The sequence below is a fragment of the Terrapene carolina genome, unplaced genomic scaffold, assembly GCF_002925995.2.
Source record: "Terrapene carolina triunguis isolate 2854851 unplaced genomic scaffold, T_m_triunguis-2.0 Scaffold112, whole genome shotgun sequence".
NCBI lineage: Eukaryota > Metazoa > Chordata > Testudines > Emydidae > Terrapene > Terrapene triunguis.
Genome location: NW_020664463.1, coordinates 8,657,311 through 8,680,078, shown reverse-complemented (window position 1 = coordinate 8,680,078; position 22,768 = coordinate 8,657,311). Strand labels below are relative to the sequence as shown.

Below are 22,768 nucleotides of genomic sequence, written 5' to 3'. Positions count from 1 at the left end.
AGTTAGACTGCTGATATGAGTAAGGTGTGCAGGGTTTGGCCTAAGACCTGCATCTGTGCCTTGCTTTACTGTAGCTAATGTTCTGAAAAGGTACCTGGTGGTTTAATATTTTAGTTGTGTGCTATTTTTATATCATACTGAAACCTTCTTATTGTTTCAGGAGCCCTTGTTTGCTGCCCGAGTTGTTTATGATCTTCTATTTTATTTCATCGTCATAATTATTGTTCTGAACCTCATCTTTGGAGTCATCATTGATACATTTGCTGACCTTAGGAGTGAAAAACAGAAGAAAGAGGAAATCTTAAAGACAACCTGTTTTATTTGTGGTGGGTGCTATTGAGCTACAGTGGCATTTGGTGGGGAAAGCTCCATAAATGAGAGAGCGTCTGAAGGGCAGTCATCCCTTGAAAAGTAACTGTAAAAATGGTAGAGTGGGATTCTACATTTCTTCCTTCCTGGCAGCAGTTTACAAGTCAAAAGATGACTTTTCTAACAACTGGCTCTGTGAGTTCCACTTGGGATCTGAGAGTCAAGCTGTATTCATCCCACTGTTTGCACCATCACCAATAATGAAGGCTCTGTAGTTGGAGCGCAGTTATTGATGTTGTCGAATAACGAAACAGATAAAAATACAACACACTCTTCTGTAGCAGTACAGGCTCCAGGATGTTAATTGTAGCACAGCCTGTCCACTTGATAAGGAGACGTGACTCTGAAGAGACACAGGAGCAGATAAATTGAATAAGAGGTGTCATTACATAGAACTTTTCTGATTATGATTCGCCCTTGCTGGTGCAGAGAGATGCAAATCACACCTCCCCATTCTAAGAAGGGACCCTATACCCACTGGAAGATTTCACATGAGGGAAGCTTTAATCTCTGCTCAGGTCTCCATAGCAAAGCAGATTGGGGAAATTGTAACAGATTAAATAATTCCATGCATCCCTGTCCTCCCTGGGCATGACACTCAGCCATAGTTTTTAATCTATTGCACAAGTGGTTACAACAAACAGTTTTTCTCATGACTTGAGTCTCAATCCTGCAAAGACTTACATGCATTTAAGCACACAAGCAGCCCCTCTGAAGCTTCAGTAGGGCTATTCACATGCTTAAAACTAAGCATGTTCATAAATCTATGCAAGATCAAGGCCTATGTGGCAATACTACATGTTAACTTACACAGCTCGTATCTGTAGTCTATTTTTTGCAGGATCAGAGCCAAAGCTTGTAAAGCACTTTATTCCTCAGGACAGAAGGCACTATAAAAGTGTAAGATATTTAATTGTATTGTTATTAAGAAGGAATATCATGAAAGAATAAATATGGGGCTGAAATAATTTTGTCAGAAATTCTTTAGTGGCTGGAGGTCTTGCATAGCAGTCACTGTTTGTAATTATAGCTTTTAAATTAACATCCTTTCTCTGACATTTTTCCGAGTTTATTTTTACACTGGCAATGAAGATAAATGTTGATCAGGTGAAATATCACATTATGTTTTGTGTCTTTTGCAGGACTTGAGAGAGACAAGTTTGACAATAAGACCGTTTCATTTGAGGAGCACATAAAGTCAGAACACAACATGTGGCATTATTTGTACTTTATCGTTCTGGTCAAAGTGAAAGACCCAACCGAATACACTGGTCCTGAAAGTTACGTGGCTCAAATGATTGTGGTGAGTCATTTGCGTGAGCTGTGCTTTATGCAGTTGAAAGATGTTCCTTGCAGATATAGCAGGGGTGTTTTTTTCCTTAACAATGAGAAGCTTTGATCTCTATTTTTAAAAACATTTTTATATGTCTGCGATGGACTGTAGCAAAGCCCAATCTCCATCATAATGAACAAGATAAAGGCTACAGTCTTTACATTGGCTCTCCTTCTCTGTGGGTTCCCCTCATTAGCCAAACCAGCCCAAAGAGCCTGGATCAGAACATCTGCTACTGCTCCTTTGTCCAGGATCACTGGGCTGCTGTCCAGCAAAATAACCCCTGCTGAGTAACAGAATACAGGGTCAGCACTGAAAAGTAGCTCTTTCTCCTACTCCTCCACTGAACTATTAAAAAGACCAAGTAGAGCTGCTGTGGTGATCAGAAAAGCTGGAGGATGTCCTTTGCGGTGGCTTGCACCAGTTTAGATTCCCAGGGAATTACATTCCTGCAGCTGCCTGGCAACCTAGGGGGAGCCATTTGAGGGAGAGATGGCAATGTTGCCATGGTCACCCTCCCTCCAGAGATTTCCACTGGGAAAAGTAGATTTCACTCATAGGCCTGGTCCACACTTGGAACTAAGATACGCAACTTCAGCTACGTTAATAACGTAGCTGAAGTCGAAGTACCTTAGTTCGAACTTACCGTGGGTCCAGACGCGGCAGGCAGGCTCCCCCGTCGACTTCGCGTACTCCTCTCGCGGAGCAGGAGTACCGGCGTCGACGGCGAGCACTTCCGGGATCAATTTATCGCGTCTAGACAAGACGCGATAAATCGATCCCAGAAGATCGATTGCTTACCGCCGGACCCGGAGGTAAGTATAGACGTTCCCATAGTCAGGAATCCAGAGCAGCCCCACCAGAGGCGGCTGTTCAGGAGATATGCCAAATTGGCACAGCCCTAGCTCTCCCTTCCAGATTTCCACTGTTGGCGTCTTCCACTAGGATCTATGGTAGCAGAAGCTGACCTATGAATATGACCAAGGATTGGTATATTTGTATCCCAGAAAAGGATGTAGGCAAGAGTGTACCAGGCCCTGTGTGCATTTTTCATTCTCTAGAGCACCATTTCTTCTGATGACTGGCTGATCTTTTGTTGTTGTTCAAGCCTTTAATTAAATATACTGCTCATTCTCACTAGCTGACTTCACTTGCTATTTTAGTCCACGAATCACTTAAGTACCTGCTTAACTTTAAATGTGAGAGTAGTTTCTTTGACTCAAGTGCTTAAAGTTAAGCAGGTGCTTAAGTGCTTTGCCGGAATGGAGTCTTGTTGAATATGAGACATGTAATGGTGTCCTGAGATGATACGGGCATGCATTGGGCAGGGACAGAAGAGCAGCCATGTACATAGGAATTTCAAATTGTCTGAGACATCCCCAATCTCTGATTATGAATGCTGCAAGGAAATATTGAATCTGCACTTTCCAATAGGGTGGAAAGAACAGAAAATCAGAGTAAAACTATGTGCACTGCTCTGTGTGGATAAACCATTTGAACATAGTGGCAGAAGCCTTTAAAAGTTACCCTTTGATCTGTTTCCACTTTATCCCAGTGCAAGTCGGTATTTAAAATCATGGACTGACAAAATTACAGGTTAGAGAGTTCTCTCCTGTGCAGTTTCCTCTCTCCCCCTCCAACAATTTTTTGTTTTTAAACTTTGGAAGTATGTTAAGTATTCATATTTATTCCAATGTGTGTATTGATATTCATAGTACATGTTAATCCTCTGATGCCAGCAGTTGGATTTTTCCAATGCAATGCACTAATGTATTTTACATTAGCCCTAATGGCGGGTGCTCCAGACTCACATCTCTAAAATATTAACAAAGGCATCAAACTACCTTTAACCTCAAGTGCTGAATTGATCAGTTTGAAAATCCCACTCCTGTGCTGAGAAGCAGATGGCTTAGCTTGTGGAGGAGTCCGAGTTTGTTACTGGGGGGAATTTTTTTTGAATGGGGAAGTATTGTTTGTTTTTCATAGGGGTATTTAAAAGCAATCATGACTTCAGTGTAAGGAGGCTGCTTCATGCAAGTGTCTACATACTGCTGACAATGGGAGAGAGCAATAACTGTAGGCCGCGATCTAGGAGAGAAAGGAAGTTGGAGTAGTTGGAAGATGTTGGGAGGGAGGGCAATTTATTTCTCTCAGTGTTTGTTGAAATTCAATTTCCCTGGAAACTTTTTGGCCAGTTCTAGTTAAAATGTCAAGCTCTATGCAGCCACTCCAGCGGCGCTCGCTGTGGAGGGAAATACAAGGGCTGTTCAAATGGATATGCAGCACTGGAGGGAGAAGTTCTACACCTCGGCACCATCAAGTTGCTGAGCACCCAGTTCAGCTAATTCAGTTAGTGCTGAGGAGCTGATCCATCACCCTCCTGGACCATGTCACATTTTTCCATTTACAGTCAGTCAGATGGTGATTTTTTGGACAGCTTCAGTAGCTGTGTAAAACAGAGAGAGAGGGATATGAACATAGTTATTAGCTGTGTAATGGGGTGAACCAAAACCCTGAGTCCTCACACTGATGAACTTTGAGAGATCATCTCCATACTTTGGGCCTCAAGCTGATCACTAAGACTCAGACCTTTGGGGTATCATTCAGTGAATGCTGAGGGTTAATGGAGCTCAGCTTCAAGTAGCCTTCCTCCGCCCACCTCCCAGCAGGTATGGAATAGCACGGTATTATTTATTAATTTAAATAGCACTGGAAAGAGGATACTGGAAACATCAGTATTGCACAATCACTGGGGGGAAATAGACAACATTTCTGGCGGTGCTTGGACTAGAAAATATGATTGGTTGGTGAGACTGATGTATCTTAATCTGTGTGGTGACTGTCTTCCTTCTGTGTCAGTTGTCCAGTGCACTAGCTGTTGTGAGGTCTGGTTAGAGTATTGAGTATATACTTAGAAGTAAAGACCAGATGTGGTGGTGTTTTTTATAATTTGATTGTAAAAACTTGTACTAGGCTAAAGTTTGGCAAACCTGATGTCAAGAAAGAAGGGAAGTGTTTTCCCATGGCATTGAGCTTCATTTTCCCAATTCCTTAGTTAAAATGATAAAGCTATAGCTTGTCTGGTGGTGTTTTATACTCCTGTTAACTCAAAGCACAGGTTTGTAAGACTACTGCACAAGTGATGAACATGAAGATTAAAGCTTAAATTTTCAGGCCTTTCTTTTATGGGCATAAACTGCACCCCTGAAACTTGGACCCACATTTTGGGACCTGCAAATAAAGTGGATGCAAAAGTTTGCTGCAGTAGCCATTGCATTCGTTCCTAGCAAATCAGGTAGATGTGAATTAAGCTACTTCATAGTTGTGGGATTAAACAAATGCAGACAAATTGTGCCCACAAAGTGGGAGACTAGACTTTCTAAAGCTAGCCCTTAAAGTTCTGTTCTTCAGGTGCACTGGCCACCTTTTGTAGCAAGTTTCATAATGGTTTTTACCAACTTCTCACTACATGTCATAATATAATTAGATGGTATAATTATGTAATTATTGCTTATTTACACAAATTATGTAATGAATGTTATTAGTGTAATTACATAATTCCACAATCAGCTAAATACTGTTCTAAAAACCAAAGTGATTGAGACAGTCAAAAGCACAGACAAGGAATGTTGGGTTAGGCCACCCACCTAAAGTAAGGGAATCCACGGTGAAAGATTATAGGCCCTATCCTGCTCCCCTTGAAGCCAGTGAGAGTTTAGGCCCTTCATAGCTAGCTGTAATGGAATACTGCTGTAAAATATCCCATTTCAGCTTGGTGTTCATGCTCCTCATTCTTATCATGGACTTAATACTATTATGACTTCCCCCCAGGCTCATGCTTTGACACATTTGTTGCCAGAAGTGCAAAGCTATATGTAATGTAAAAACCAATGAAAAATAAGAAAGCAATTTTTTGGGAGTTCTCAGAACAAGTCACATCAAACATCCCACGTATTCTTCTATAAAATCCCTGCCTCCCCTGTCTTTAAAGTTGAGTACTGCCACCTCCTCTGAGCAATGGCAACGTACTCCTGTTAGGCATGCAGCAATTCTCCAAAAAGGGCTGTAGTTTTAAAGTTTAATGCGCAGACACCCACTTGGTATTGTTAGATGAGGTATGACACAGAGCTACCGAGCAGTGCTGTAAACCTGTAGGCAAGGTGAAACAAAGTACCCAAAATGAGTGTGTCATTTTTGCACAATTCAAGAAACACGACTAGTTTACTGTTTGTTAATTTCAACACCTTAAATGTTGTGTTTATTGGTCAAAGCTACCCAACAAGATATTAAGATTTGTATTGGTTTTGGATAGGAAAGTCCCCCCCGCCCCCCAGAAATGATGAGGCAAAAATGGCAAATACCAACATTTTATGATTTACTAACATAAAATGTTTTCACATTGGCTATTCTTAATTGTCAAGAAGCATCTCACAAGTCAGTCATTTTCCTCACACTGCAGGTTGTGTAGCAGTAGATTGCATGTCTGTAGTTTGTACAGCATAGGGGATAGATAATGTGAATTCCTACTGTAATACTTCTCCACTTGTAAGCTTTTTGTATATACAACGTAGCACCTAGTTTGCCTGCTAGAAAGTTTTAGTTTGTAATTGCCTATGCATGCACTACTAGCCTTTGAAATATTCTAGAAACCAGCCTTTTATTTCACTGACACTTATTGCTAACACTGACCAGTACATAACAATACTCACCTTCATATTATGAATATGCAGAAGCTATGAGAGAAGGAAGTGGCCTGACATGAAGCAGTGAAGGCAAAGTCACACCTCTGCCCTGAAGAGGGTTGAAGAGCATGTTACAGCTCTTATCAACAATGTGACAAACTCATTTGACCCTGCGTCACATCCAGGTGCGCTTATCAACATATCTAGTGGCTTGCATGTAAGAGCAGATGTTGGTGAAGAACAAGTGGACAGATTGAGAGGTGTACTTGATTGTGATGGGACAATGGCGCTGCTTCAGTCCCGTCAAGAAATCTGGCATCAAAGAACATTTGCTGACATAGCCAAGATGACCAAATTGAAGTCTGGCAAGAAAGGGACAATCACAGGAGCTATCATTCCAGAAATTGTTTTCCGCAGAGCCCTTTCCTTAGCAAGATGCAGAGGTGATATTTCAATGGCAGTTGTTCTTAGTCACCCAATAGGACTTGTGTCTATACCTCTCCTCCATACTTAAGGAATAATGAGATGGACAAAGTTGAATTAGGGCATCAACTGGAAAAATCTGTGAGCTAAGAGCAGTGTACGGCAGAGATGCCATGGCTGAAGACAAATTTCACACATTCAGCGAATTGGCTGCTGAGTACTTGAGGCAAGTCCTGTAAGGATTTGACAAAGCTAATTTTGTAATCAACCTCTTTGACAGATGTGAAAACTGCAGAAAGACAGTGCTGGATCTAAGGTTGGATGCAAGAAATACCAGGTGATTGGTAGATGCCCTGTGCCTCCATGGGAAAAGCTTCTAAATGTGGCATCCAACAAGTAATCACTTATAAAAGTCTTCTGTGAATATTTCATTCAAAAATGCATCTGAGTGTAGGAGCACACCCAGAACAGACTCCAGCTTGCTGGAGGTTTTGCCAGTGGTGAAGTAGCAAAATCCATCACCAGTAGAGGTACTGAAGAAGCTCAAGACTTCTACAGTACTCATGAGCAAGCAGACAAAGATTTTTCTGCATGCTGTATGTGCCGATATGCTTTAGATCATCTGAGATAGATATTTTGATCCTTGCTGTTCACTACTTCCCAAAAATGGAACACCCAACCCATGGATAAAAACAGGCACCATTACCAGCACAATGGACAAGTCCCACTCCATACCTGTGCATGCAATTTGTGACGCACTCACTCTTGACTTCTGCAACATAGTTTCTGCTGTATGTGCATTAACTGGATGGGTCTGTGTCATCCCTATTTGGTATTGAGGAAAAAAACATCTGTTTGATGTTGTCAAAAGAGAAGAAGCTTACCACCTCAGAGATCTTGTTAAGTTGGGAGAGAGTGACAGACAAGCCACTATTTCTGCAGCAAGGAATGTGGTAGCAGTGCTGTGTGACCAGAGTGAGACTCAAACTGCTTGTACTTTTTCGATGGCTAGACTGAGTCTCAAGTCACCGGCCCAACTCCCACCATGTGAGGTCAGTTTGGAAGAACATGTCAAAAGAGCATCTTGGCAAACAAAGAATTGGATGTCTTTGCACATAGGGGAAGCTAGATATTGGATCACCATTGCAGCATGGGTGGAAAAATGTTGATGAACCACTTCCTGTATTCTTCAAGGGCCCAATGGCATCTGAGCTTCTACAAGACCTTATTTGTGCCTATACCAATAAGGGTCACTGCACAATCAACTGTGTCTTTCTCAGAACAATTTTCCCTGCACAGAACTGTGTACATGCCAAGGCAATGAAGACTGGTAACTCATGCACTCTGAGACCGTAATGATGAACAATGCTGTTGACTAGAAATGTCACCAGCACTATTGCATTTCACTGTTACCTATACACATTTGTTGTTAGATTTTCGTTTTACGTTTTAGATTGTGACCTCAAAGCATCACAAAAGAAATCTAGTTTTATGTCTTGAAATAAGTCATTAAAAAAAAACCCACTTTCAAATATCTGCATTCCTTTAACATGTTGGTATAATTGTTTATCCCCATTTCTATGGTAACAGCACCATGTGACAACTCTCCATCATACCTCATTTTAAAGTAGACAAAATAAGCTTTCAGATGATATGTGAGGTGAGTGAGTCAAGGTGGTAGATTAAGTTGACCAAATTGGTGGTGTCTGCTGCTCACCTGTCTCTTCAGGCCTCAAAAGTGCCCTCAGATACTACTGTCATCAGAGAGGATTGAGCCCCAAAGGCAGTTGTCAGGTGCTGCAGGGTGAACAAACTTCCCTTTAGAGGAAGTAGTTAAAGAGGAAGTTACTGAAATAGATGGAGAAAGAGAAAAAATATGTTCCAAAAGCCAGAAGAATGGGGTTCTCAAGGCAAGCCACAGTGGAAGAGAAGTAGTTGTGGAGAAAGGGAAGAGCTGCTCTTTCCTTCCCAATTATATTTAAGGTTGTAATAAAAGTATATATATTAAAGGGGCTGCTTAGTTCATAGCCAGGGATAGTGGCCCCTCTGGGTTTAAAGTGTAACATCCATTGGGTAGTAATACTCAAAGCTTTGACTTCCAGGATTTCTGTACCTTGCTATCAATCACTTTTTCAACTCATGGGGCAGTAGTTATCCTGTTAACTCTGTACACCACTCACTACATTTTATTACACTCTTCGATTGCTAAACACAATCCAATGGCTGAGGCAGAGTCCTACATCTGAAACAGAGAAACTTTTTAGCGTACGGTGATACTGCACAACAAACTCAGGTCTGAAAGACACTTTGACTGTCTCAATATAAAAAAGCTGTGTTGTTCAATTCTCATAAATACTAGTGCACCTCTAGGTTCCTGATCCAGTAACGCATTGACTTTAATGGGATCATTCATCTGCTGGATCAGGCCTAGGTTGGCTTTATGGGATACTAATAATGCATTTTACTTTGAAATCCAGCCTTCTTCCATAAAATTAAAAAAAAAAAACAAAGCCTCAGTGGTAAGAGAGTGAAACTTATGTATATATCAGAAAGCCATTCAACTTTTTGCTTAATTACTTTTTAATGACTGATAAGATGCATGCCACATTGAGTAATTAGTTACCGAAGTAGTTATACCAAATAGCACAAAATCCTGGTGTTAAATAAGATCTGAGGTCTCACTAACAGGGTAATTTCCAAGGAAATGCACTGGGTTTTCATAAAATAAGCAATTAAAGGAATCTGCCTAATTTTCTAACTTATAGCTTGTTTTGAGCCTTACAAAACAGGAAAAGAGTTAGCGTACACAAACCCATGTCATAGAACCTAATAGAATCAGACCTGTGAGTAAAGTTATAGGATTTGTTTCAGGTGGTCTGAGAGCAGGAGATTCTCTCATTTCTCTGTTTATTTGTATATTTCTGCAAGGAGTGAGTAAAACTCTCTCTCGGGGGTGGGGGGAGGGGAGGGGAGAGAAGGGGAACTCATCAGGCACTAGACTCGAGCAGTTGCAATATGTGGTCCCCAAATGCAAAAAAGGTATACTTGGCCCTATCTCCCCAGTTTAGCAGGATGTTATCCAGTTCAAGCATGTGTCAAGAATGAGAGGCCACTGATCTAGGTTACTCTTTAGGGGTATTCCCCCACCTTGTACTAGATCCTTTTCCCCTGAAAATAACCAGTCCATAAATTCGCATTACTGTGCAGGGATCCTATCCTCCAAGCTGCTAAGCATCTTCCACTTCCATCCAAGGTTCTTCAGTCAACCCACAAGTAGTTTGCTGACCTGGTGTTGTGAGACAGAACAGCTCTGCTTGGCTAGATGAGGAGTTGATTAGACATGGGCCCTTCAGAATATGATACAAGAGGGTAAATTGAGGGATTCCATAGGCTAAGTCCACCTCCAAACAAGCCTGGTTTTGGTGGCTAAAACTTATGCAAGTTATTTCCAGAAATCCAAAATTAGTTATCCAGATGCTGTTGGAATTTAAGACAAGGGGCTTGTTCCCTTTGAAGTTAATATAAACTTTTATATTGACATCAATGGGACCAGTATCCAATCAGGCTCACCTACAGATGCCATACTAATTTTTCTGCAAATAGCTTTTGCCTTACACACACACACACACACACACCTCCCTTGCAGCATGGCACAGGCAGAAATCAAACCAAGAGTTTGTGGGGTTTTTAAAAAAACAAAACCACTTCCTAGTAGAAAAGTTAGCCCATTGCCTGCAGCTATAATGAACTCTTTAAAAATAACAGTCCTGAGATGTTTTTTTTTTCCAGGGAACAGAAACAGTGATTTGACATAGCCCATGAACAACTAGTCTTTTTGGTCCAACTGGTGGTGGAGTGGCACAATTCCAGGCTGTCTATTATTTCCTCTGCATTTGAAAGACTTTATCTAGTGACCAACACTAACAGCTTGTAAGGGGCTTACTTCACCTTTAGGCCTTCAAGACTGGTTCTGCAATGAGAAATACAGGAGAGTGCACCGCTGACATTCTCTGAGAGAGGTCCTCTATTTGGGAACTCACATCCCCTTCTCCTCACTCCCACTTCTTCCCCCCCAATCTGCCAGAGTCCAGGCAGACCTTCCACACATGGCAAAGCTCCTCTTCTTTAAGGCTGTGGAGGAGGATGTAGGCTGAGGTGGGCATAGTTATGGGCAGACTTGTTTATATTGTGATTCTAATTTATGGGATAAACATCCTGAGAGCTGGTTTGTCTCTGAGTTATCCCGAAGACAGAGAGAGTAGTACTTGGTGATTTGGATCACTGCCCAGTGCTAGTGCTATATTTTCAGAAGTTGGCACTAAACAAGATTACATCCTTTATTTTCCTCTCTGTTGTGGGCAGAAAAAATATATACAAAATCATCTCTCTGCGTTTAAGCTTACTGAATTTGAATAACTTGTGTCTCATTGCACCATTTATCTTTCAGGATCTGTATTATGAGTTGTGTGTCAGATTTTTCTATTTGGTTGCAAGGCTAGTTCATGAAATCACCCTCTCTCTCTCTAGTTTGGTGGATGTTTGTATGATAAAAAGCTAAGATTACATCATCTTTAATAAAGGAGAAGATATATAGCATGTAGAAATCAGATTACCTGTAGAGAAAGAAATCAATCAGGTTGGCAAATGGTATCTGTGGGACAAAGTGTAAAATGTTTGTTGTGTGCAATAGTTATTGCAAAAATTTGTTAAGATGGTTAAAAACGCTGTATCAAAAACAGGAACCTTTTTGTTCAATTTAAATGACAGTGATGTATTTTTCACATCATGAAATCTTGCAATATTACCAGCACAATTGGCTCAGAGGGCATTTTGAGATAAAAGTATATATCAGATTGCAATTTGGATGCAGACAATTTATATGTAATAGAACCCACTACAGTCACCCTACAAAATTCAGTTGATCAGGAATTGCATTACAGTTTTGAAAACTTGGTATCGTAGCTTTAAAGAGGCTCTAGAACAAAACAGGAAACTTTAAATGACATTTATTGAACCCCCTTTTTGTGTCCAGTATTTTATTTACATGGGATTAAGATTTTCCTGTTTTGAATTTCCTTGTCATGATTTCACTTGCAGTTCCCAACAGAATAACTCTGGGTACGTGAAACTAAACAGGTGGTTGTTCTCAACATGAAAATGTGACTGGATTGTTCAATATAGAACTGTATTTAAATACTGGTAATTTTTAAAACAGAACTGAGCAGTAGACAGTTCAAGTATCCTATGTTTGCAGAAAGTATCAGCAGCTAAAGATTCACAAGGTAACTGTTTTTCTTTTATTGATCTATGTTTACAACATCTAAAATAGAACATCATTCAAGATTTGAGTGAGTTGATATTTTAAACCCAAGACAAACTTTCTAGTTTCTGAGCACCTCCTGAAGTTAGTGATTGGTATGTCACAGGAAAACACCCAGTGCCTTACAGGATCTACTCCAATGCAAGCATATTAGGCAAAACCATCGAAGGGACCTCTCTTTGGCCTTCATTTGTATGCAGGGACCTGTGGATACAGCAAATGAATGTATAAAATCTACATGGGCTAGTGGCCTGCATAATTTGAAAATTTGACCCAGCATGGTTTAAAGTTTGTCATGTTGTTTGGTGTCACTTTTTTAAACCATCAAGTTTGAAGTAAACACAGGATTTTCTTCTCTGCTTTGATTGGTTAGACTAGAATATCTATATCTGATGAATATTTTTTAAAAATACTATAGTTCTGTAATAAGTTCAATATAGTAAAAAGTTCTAAATAATTCAAAAAAGTGTTTTATTTTAAATTTGATATTGCACTATGTCAAAATGGGCCCAAAGCCCAAAATTCAAATCCAGATTTTAAACCGTGTTTGGGAGTATCTCAATTTGGAATAACGCCATTGCAGTTAATGGAATTATATTGCAATGGCATTATTCCAAATTGAGATATAACCTGTGCAACTGAGAACAGAGTCAGGCCTTAAGTATCCAACAAAAAAGTTGTCAGCTGTATTTTTAAATTACCTAGAGATTCTGCTACAACAAACTGAGGCTACAAGTACCATCAGTTTTCACCTTTAAAATGCAAACTGACTGGGCAAGACAATTAAGGTTAAGTGTAAAGAATATACATATGCAACAAGTATGAAACCAAAAGATCTACTCAAAACTTTTTGTGGGATAGTGGATAGCAGCAAGGTTTTATACCTGATCTTTCTTCAGCTCTACCAAACCAGTACTTCCACTGCCACTAGCTGGCAAACATTTTTGGCGCTTCCTGCAGAAAGGCCAAGGACCAAATGAATGTACATAGAGACTAAACTACCTTTGTGATCTTTCCAGAGCACAGGAGATACCTATTAGAAGGATAGCATACAGAATGCTTGTACAGCAGTTACCCACACAAAAGCGAGAAAGTTTGAATCAATCATGTCTCCAGTCTTCTCATTCTGGCACCTGCATGAGCACCAAGTCAATGATTTTTTTTTTTTAAAGTAGCATATTCAGTACAATACAACAAATAATATGGTAATGTGTGAAGAGCAAGAATGGCATGGAATGGCACAAACAGAAATATATAATAGGAGTCAATCCAACCAACCAATGTATTCACTAAAATGCTCTGTTGGAAGTGGGTGGAGGGGAGTGAATTTAACAAATTAAACCTACATGATTTAACAACAGGACCAAGTTGAGTTGTAAAGGACAATTCGAGAACCCTATGTACTTTTACACAGAGATTCACATGGCATTACCTATTCTTCCTCTTTCTGGTGAGAAAGTTGAAATTAAAGTGAATCATATGAATGGTACATTAAAAAGCTCTGAATTTAAGGATACGTGCATTTAATGCCAGAATATTGAAGGCACATCCATGTGAGTAAAGAGAGGGCTAAAGATGCATTGCAATTTCAGATGTAATAGTAAATTTCTGCTTAGTAGTAACAGTCTATGTCCACATACAGGCTATGATTTACGGTGTGTTTGTACCAACATCTGGTTAAAAAAAAAATACATTTATCAGCTAATGTCTAGACCAGATGTTGTTGCTTAGTGTATAAAACCCAGGGATTATTTTAGAATAATTTAGTTAACTCTAATCCAAAGTGTTTCTCCCAAAACATACCCACTCCCCATGCCTGACAAAGCTGTAGACAGGTGCAAAGTAAATGTATTTGTCACATCTACTAGTAACTTCAGGAATGTAAAAGAAGCAGCAATTATTAAGTGCCAAATTCTATATTCAGATGATGTCACTGGGAGTTACGAAGATATGTACAGGTGATCAATCCTCAGGTTTAAGGTAGAGAAATAGAAACAGCAGAGGAGTGAGAAATGAACTCTGTAGAGATGCACCACAGGAAGGAGGAGGATGTAAGAAGATGGAAATTGGAGAGGAAAGGGAATCTGGAAAGAACTTGGGCCTTCTGTGTACGTAAAAGTTATGCTGCCAAAACTACACCCAATATCGTTAAAGCTAGGGTTACCATACGTCCAGATTTTCCCGGACATGTCCGGCTTTTTGGGCTCCAAATCCCCGGCTGGGGGGAAATCCCAAAAAGCCGGACATGTCCGGGAAAATCGGGACATGCGGGGCCGGCGGTGCCGCGGGCTCGGGGGCGGGGCCGGGCCGGCGGGGCGGTGCCGGGGGCCGGGGACCGGCAGTGCTGGGCGGGCCGGGGGTGCTCGGCCGGGGGCCAGAGCCCAAGCCAACCCAGGCTGGAGACGCCAGGGGGGCCAGACTGGGCCTCGCCTCCTCCCCCCACATCCCACTTACCTGCTTCAGGCTTCCCGCGAATCAAATGTTCGCGGGAAGCAGGGGAGGGGGTGGAGTTGGGGCGGGGCCGGGGCCCCGTGGAGTGTCCTCCTTTTGGAGGCTCAAAATATGGTAACCCTAGTTAAAGCTGGACTTCCCCCCAACCCCACTGGATGCAGTGTACCAGTATGAGAGTATTTATACCAGTACAGCTATTCCCATACAGGATGGGGAATAAGCAATGCCACTAAGGGTTAGAATTATACAAATGTAGGGCTGGAAGGGAGCTTGAGAAGTCATCAAGTCCAGCCCCGTGTGCTGAGGCAGGACAACCACTTGCCAAAAGCTTCCAGTGATGGGGATTCCACAGCCTCCCTTGGAAGTCTATTCCAGAGCTTAACTACTCTTATAGTTGGAAAGTTTTTCCTAATATCTAACCTAGATCTCCTTTGCTGCAGATTAAGCCCATTACTTATCCTACCTTCAGTGGACATGGAGAACAATTGATCCCAGTCCTCTTTGTAAATAGCCCCTAACATTTCAAGACTGTTTATCAGGTCCCCCCATAGTTGTCTTTTCTGAAGATTAAACATTTTTACTTTCTTTTTTTAAACCTTATGTCAGGTTTTCTAAACCTTTCATCTCTTTTGGCTGTTTTCTAGAAGTGGGGTGCACAGAACTGGACACACTGCTCCAGCTGAGGCCTCACCAGTGCCCAGTAGAGGGGGACAGTTACCTCCTGCACCTTACATACGATACTCCTGTTAATACAGCCCAGAAGGATATTAGTCTTTTTCACAACTGCATTACGCTTTTTGCTTGTGTTTAAATTCATGCTCGACAATAGCCCCCCGATTCTTTCCAGCGGTACTACCACCGCCAGCCAGTTGTTGCCCATTTTGTACATTTGATTTTTCCTTCCTATTTTCATCATCTTTGTCAAGATAGTTTGGAATTCTGATCCTGTCTTCCAAAGTGCTAGCAACCCCTCCCAGTTTTGTGTCACCTGCAAATTTTATAAACACACACATTCTCCACTCCACTATCCAAAGAATCGTTGTAGGGGTAGAACTACTTTAGCAAAAAAAGTTACACCCTTTACTGACTTAATTATATCAGTACAAAAATGGTCTGCAGAGTTCAGATGCAAGGAGTAGAGCAGTGTGCACTGAGGAGGAGGACAGGGTATTTCAAAGTGGTGCATAATTAGTGGTGAAATGTTTGCCCACACAAGGAATGGATAGATTCAGTAAAGCCACTGCCTCATGTGATTGTGATTAGTATAGTAGCCCACTAGAGGTTCAGGGCCCCACTGTGGTAGGTGCTGTAGAAACATGTCATTAAGGTAAGCCCTGGATCAGAGTTTAGGATCATAACAAGAGGCAAGAATAGACAGAGGGTGGGAGAGGAGGGTAAAGCAGAATGTATTCATAATGCATAAGCATTGGTCACAGCTCTCTTGAGGCAGTGGATGAAGATGATAAAATACTGCAACACAGAGCCACAGTGGTTTGAGCATTGGCCTCTAAAGCCAGGGTTGCGAGTTCAATCCTTGAGGGGGCCATTTAGGGATCTGGGGCCAAAATCTGTCTGGGGATTGGTCCTGCTTTGAGCAGGGGGTTGGACTAGATGACCTTCTAAGGTCCCTCCAATCCTGATATTCTATGACCCATTTTCACAGAGGCTTCCTCCCAGCCTCCATGGCAGCAGAGCTCGACAAAGCCACAGTGCCATGAATTCTTGCCCCAGGTCTGTCCTGGACCCCCATCATGAGGATAGTAGTGGGAGGTATGGTGTCAGACCATTGGTAGGAAACCTCTTTAAGTACATCCATCCTGCACGGCACATAGCATATGCATAGCTACATGCTGCAGTGAAGAGCAGGCTGTAGCTACACGCATCAGTGAAAGGCTGCTGGAGCCTTTCCTCACTGCCTCTCCCTGCTTCCAGGAAAGGCTCTGGCTGCTTTCTGGGGCAGGAAAGGCTCCAGCAGCAGGGAGTTAGCAAAACATTATACTGCTAAGGATAGCAGGTTAGACATGGGAGACTCTGCATGGGCATGGAGAGAGCCACGTAGGGTACAGGCATATCTTTACTTGCCTGTCTACATTGCTATTTATACCTGTGCTAGGGGGGCATGCAGGGTATGTACTCTACACACCACCGTAAGGAGCATGCAGTGTAGACATTCCCTGCCTGAGTTAGGGTAACCCCTTAGAATTAAAGGGGGAACAATGCTGTTGGGAGTGGCTAGTCCCCTGGCACATCCCCAGCTCAGTCTCTCCCAACCTGCAGATCCTCAGCTTTGTGTAGCACCTATACAGGGGCTTCCATGGCATCAAGAAGTAGTGTGAACAGTGTTTCAGAGGGTGGTGCCCTCTTCTTCCCCAGCCCCATGCAGAGCTACTGACTTCTTACCCTCCACTGACAGCAGCAGCAAGGATGATTTGGCCCATAGCTGGAGACGAGGGCAGTTAGAAATGAAACAAGTAGCAAGAATGCAGGGCTGGTTAGACCAAACGTACTGGGGTAGAGCAAACTACAAAGCACAGTAGCTGGAGCAGTCCACGTGCAGAGGAGAGTAGACAGAAAAGTTTAACTTAATACAGCTTTGAGAGGGAAATACTGTATTCAGTTGTACATAATAGGATTAATACTGCACACGATGGCCAAGATTGTCAGAAATGATTTTGGTTGCCTCCATTTTTGGGTGCCCCAACCTTAAAGGGGCCTGATTTTCAGGAATTGCTGGGCACCTTCCCTTTGAAAATCTAGGCCTGTTAAGATGTCAAGTTGGGCCAAAAACAGAGGCATCCAGAACTCACTTTTGAAAATCCTGGCTATTGTATGCTTGCTATTGCTCTTTTAAAAATTTCCCTCTCAAAAAAAAATACCAAAAGCTTTTTCTGTCACACATATACACAAAGTCACATAACACCACACTGAAATGCCTGGATAATAATCATGCAGTGCATTTGGTATTTTGGAATTGGGGGAGGGATAGCTCAGTGGTTTGAGTGTTGGTCTGCTAAACCCAGGGTTGTGAGTTCAATCCTTGAGGGGGCCATTTGGGGATTTAGTTGGGGATTGATCCTGCTTTGAGCAGGGGGTTGGACTAGATGATCTCCTGAGGTCCCTTCCAACCCTATGAATCAAGGCTATACTCTACTATAGTCCACAAAAAATATTTAATCAAATGAAGTTAGTAAAACAGACTGCAATTCTAGGTGTTGATTGCAACCTCTCTCTTGTGACAAAAATATTTCTATTTTTCCCTCTCCCCCCCTGTCCATGCTGTGAAGATACGGAATGGATCAGCACGGTGGTAGCTCCATCCATTAGTATAAAGATTTATCTGTAATTGCTGAGGTTTATTTTCCTTGAGTTATCATTCTCAGTGCATACAGATGCTTAATAGTCTGGAATTCTCTTCTCTATATTACAGAGGGCAGATTGCTTATCAAATACAGTCTTAACATTAAAGTGTCAAACAGGATTTGCAGAAAGCTATTTTGGTTGTAGTTTAGGGTGAATGTTTATCAAATGGTGGATTAGCTGAATCATATACTGAGACAAATTATTGACTGTGATTAAATCACAAAATGGTTATAGCACTATGTCATAATGCACAAGACCGTTTAAAGATTTACACTCCTTTTTCTACATTGGCTGTAGGAGCTCTATAACTAGAGATTTTAGGACCATATCTTGCCCTTAAACATGCCTGGGAATTTGAGCAAAGCAGGGTGCTATAAGGGCCTATATCTAGATGTGAAAGGGACTTACAGATCTATATCCGAAGCATAGATCATAGTCTAACTGAAACCTGCACTGCCTGAAGTTTGTGTTCATGCTGCGAGACATCTGATGGATCATTCCCCAGCAGTATTTCCTAATAATGGTTCTGATCATAAATATAGATCCAAGGTGAAATCCTGGCCCCACTGACTTCAATGAAGCCAGGATTTCACCACAGGTGTACAGAACTGGAGAGTTGTTTATGACTGTATAATGTTAGAGGCAGGAAAGCATTGTGTACCTAAAGCTGTAAGAGGCTTTGCCCATACAGCATCATAATGCCCCTTCAATATCAACTAATTAGTATGCCCCTAAAACAGTGAAATACTTATAACACAGCAATGCGGCATACCTGACTAGTATGTAGCGAACATTACAAAGACTACTGTAATAGACCTCAGACTTTAAAGCCAGAAGGGACCACCACAATTATCTAGTCTGACCTGCACATCGCAGGCCACAGAACCTCACCTGCTCACTCCTGTAATAGACTCCTAACCTCTCGCTGAGTTACTAAAGTCCTCAAATCATGATTTAAAGACATCAAGGTACAGAGAATCCACACTAGAATTACACTAGTTTAAACCTGCAAGGGACCCGTGCCCCATGCTGCAGAGGAAGGCAAAAAAACCCCAAAGTCTCTGCCAATCTGACTCTGGGGATAAATTCCTTCCCGACGAGAAGTATGGTGATCAGTTAGACCCTGAGCATGTGCGCAAGATCCACCAGCCAGACACCTGGGAAAGAATTCTCCGTAGTAACTCAGCGCCTCCCCATCTCCACCAGCCATTGGAGATATTTGCTGCTAGCAGTCGCAGATGCCATTGTAGGCAGTCTCCTCATACCATTCCCTCCACACAATTTATCAAGCTCAGTCTTGAAGACAGTTAGGTTCCCCCCCCCCCACTGCTCCCCTTGGAAGGCTGTTCCAGAACTTCACTCCTCTGATGGTTGGCAACCTTCACCTAATTTCAAGACTAAACTTGTTGATGGCCAGTTTATATCCATTTGTTCTTGTGTCCACATTGGCACTTGACTTAAATAATTCCTCTCCCTCCCTGGTATTTATCCCTTGGTGTATTTATAGACAGCAATCATATCTCCCCTCAGCCTTTTTTTGGTTAGGCTAAACAAGCCAAGCTCTTTGAGTCTCCTCTCATAAGGTAGGTTTTCCATTTCTCTAATCATCCTAGTAGCCCTTCTCTGCACCTGTTCCGTTTTGAATTCATCTTTCTTAAACATGGGAAACTAGAATTAGACACAGTATTTCCAATGAGGTCTCACCAGTGCCTTGTATAATGGAACAACACTTCTCTGTCTCTACTGAAAATACGTTGTTGCTAGATAAGTGCAAAGGTCAGTCAAGTATTTGTCTCTCAAAACACTTTGTTTATTTCACCGTAGCCTTAGGAGGTAAATAAATAACCCTTTGTAAAATGGTCATCATGACACATGACTTGTCCAGGATGCTGAAACAAGCATTAGACCCTTAGAGCCAATTTCCCCAATGTAACGCCCTAACCACTAGACTGTGGGTATATCCCAAGAGTGTGGGTTATGCCCACAAACCAGCCACGACCACTTTCCCTCTCTAGCTAGATGGGTGGGGAGGGTCTCAGCTTTTTATTGTAACTTGGGATCACGGTCCAGGAAAAGCTAAGAACCATGCCACCTGCTTCCCAGGCACATCAGTGCAATAAAAGGCATATTGCACGTGACTGACATGACACTCCAAACTTGTGGTTAAGGTGATCAGAAAACACCCATTAAACTGGCTTCATTTTTTCTAGTTTTCCCCTGCCCTATGCATTTGCCAATTTTCTCTCACTGGTCTCTAGTTTTTAAAAGCTCAGCCCAGTCTTCCCTGCTGGTTGCTGGTGATCTCTCTCTCTCTCTCTCTCCTCTATGCCGCTAAACCAGAGATATCCCACTGCAGTTACTCAGGAGGCAAGAACTCTGCTCAGCGGGAGAGCTCAGCTGAAGCCAGTTGGCTGCACAGAGGGATGGTTCAGCAAAGACTTTGCCCAGAGTTTCTGTGCTTTGTTAAATCCCTGCAGTCTTTTCTCCTATTGAAGTCTTTAAATAAAAAAAAAAAAAAAAAGCCAAAGTTTTCCCCAAGTGAGGACCAAGGCGCCAACTCTATTTCCACCGAATAAGCCACAGGAGGGAGAAAAATGTATCGAAAGCTTCATGAGGGCAGATGTGCAGAGCTTCTTCTGAATACATTTCCTCTAAGGGAAAGGGCTGGAGGCATCTCAAGCAAGGCAAGTAGTAATGCCTCCAAACACTACAGAGCCCCATGGGTCTGCAGTCAAAATCTGCAGTCCCTGCAAGCAACTGTGCCTCCATCCCATGGAAGGATTCAGCAAGACAGGGCAGCAGTAATGTCTGTTGAAGCACTGCTGGGAGGGGGGGTAAGATGCACTACTGACTCACCGTATCAAGTGTCTGTCCTGCTCATGCACAGTCTCTCTGGATAGCACCACCTGCTTTTTTCAGCTGAGCTGAACAACTGAGGGAGTGGAGGCTACAGCTACTTTCTGCCCCAGCAGCCTTCCTGCCTGGCTGACATTGCACCCCAGGATCCCAGCATCTGGGCACACGCACACACACAGACCCGCACACACACACACACTTACTTACATGGGCCCTGCTCCCTAGGGCACATAAGCTTTTCATTCTGTTTGTACAGGTCCATGATGGGATCTCCTAGGCCCGAGCACAATGCAAGTGGTAAAACACTGGCAGAAACCTGGCTTGAATTCAGCCCTGTTTAAGAAACCGTGTTTAAATTCTTAAGTTGTCCCTCTGCTGCCCAGCCAGATACAGATGGTTCAGACTTTCCAGCCATATAGTTTACGCTCTCTGAGTTTGCCTACATTGGACTTTATCTCAAGTTAATTTGTTGCCAACCATAAGCTGAGCCCTAAGCTAAAGCACAAACATTTGTAGTCTGGAACAAATGTTTGCAGTGTCCCCACTGGCTGTTACAGACATGTTAACTGGCAATCTTTAAATGGAGGTAAAAGTCTATGTAGATATAGCCTATAGAGCTTGTCCATACTAAGGGGAGAGGTGTATTTTTTAAAATAAGTGATAGCTAACGCATGAGAGATACTAGTTTTAAAGTCCTAGGATGAAATCCTGCCCCCATTCAAGTTAATTAGATTTCACTCCTCGTGTAGACAGGGCAAAGGCGTAGTTTTAAGATGTGTTAGCTGGTCAAGGTGAACCTTAGGCTGAGCTCCAGAGACATTGATGTCCCAGAGCAAATGTCAGGGACCTACCTAGCCTTTACAAAAAAAAGTTAGCTGGCAAGCAATCAATTGATAACTCTAACGTAGATAAGCAGTCAGTGTGCCAGTCTTCCTGCAATTGCGTAGAAATTTCACTGTAAACCCTGTCTGCAAATTTGCAATTTGCATTTTGAAATCTTCTAGAGTTTTGTGATGCCTTATTTAGTCTCCATTAGCAAGTGCTGTCAGTATGGAGCACTATAGCATCACAGAATAAGGCAGCATCCATGCCCTGGACCATCTTTTAACACTATTTTGTGATAAAACTTTGCAATTCACAGTGCACCGAGAAAGTGAGTTAATATTGACCAACAGAAGTAAACAATTCAGCAAGGGAATTTAATAACCGCATGTGTTATGAGATTCAGCCTATTCAAAGCATATATTTATAAATAAGTGACTGGTGGAACAGAATGTATTTCCTACTGTTCGGATGAATTCCAAATCCACTTAAAGTTTGGTGATACAAAAATGCACAGTTTGACTGTACTGTGGACGGGGTAACATTAGCCTGTGTGTGGTCAGCAGCCAAAGAGCAATATTCTGCCTGCTCTGTAGATAGAGCTCTGAACTGCCAAATGAGAGACCCGTGTTCAGTTGTTTGACTCATCACTTCTTGGACTGCCAGGAAGTGCTGTGCAAAAAAGTCAACAGTTTCACTTCACAGGGTCACTTTTCCATGCAAATGCATCAGCTGGCTCAAGTCCTCTCACAACAGTCCAAGCTCTTGGTCCTCAACCGACCTTCTGGCTTGACTTTGTCCAAGTCTCCTAGTTTGTAATTAAAGCCACAGCCAGCTGAAATAGGTTTTGTTAAGTGTTTTTCCACAGCTTTACTGGCCAGGGCTGGCACACTGTAGAAGCAAAACTGAGGAGAGGAGGGGCTCTTAGCCCACTTTCACTGATCCTGGGGCTGAAGTGATTTAGAGCTGCTCTAAATTATGCCAGCAGTAAAGGACCCATAGGGACCACTGCCCAATCTTCAGCTACTGCAGAGTGCCATGTACTTCAGCCCCACCCCCCACAAAAACCAAGTCCTCTTTTTAGAGGGTAGGGGAGCAATTTGGCATGGGGACATAGAACAGGCAGACTGAAATTATACCCTAACATTTCAA

At 42.3% G+C, this 22,768-nt stretch overlaps 1 protein-coding gene across 1 annotated transcript in view; it reads left to right on the top strand.

Moving 5' to 3' along the window:
• ITPR2 (inositol 1,4,5-trisphosphate receptor type 2) overlaps positions 1–22,768 on the top strand; it is a 346,451-nt gene that overhangs the window by 318,476 nt on the left and 5,207 nt on the right. Inside the window, exons 54-55 of the mRNA XM_026652241.2 lie at positions 161–326; positions 1,512–1,672. Coding sequence (XP_026508026.1) covers positions 161–326; positions 1,512–1,672 — 327 coding nt within the window. The remainder of the gene's footprint in view (positions 1–160; positions 327–1,511; positions 1,673–22,768) is intronic.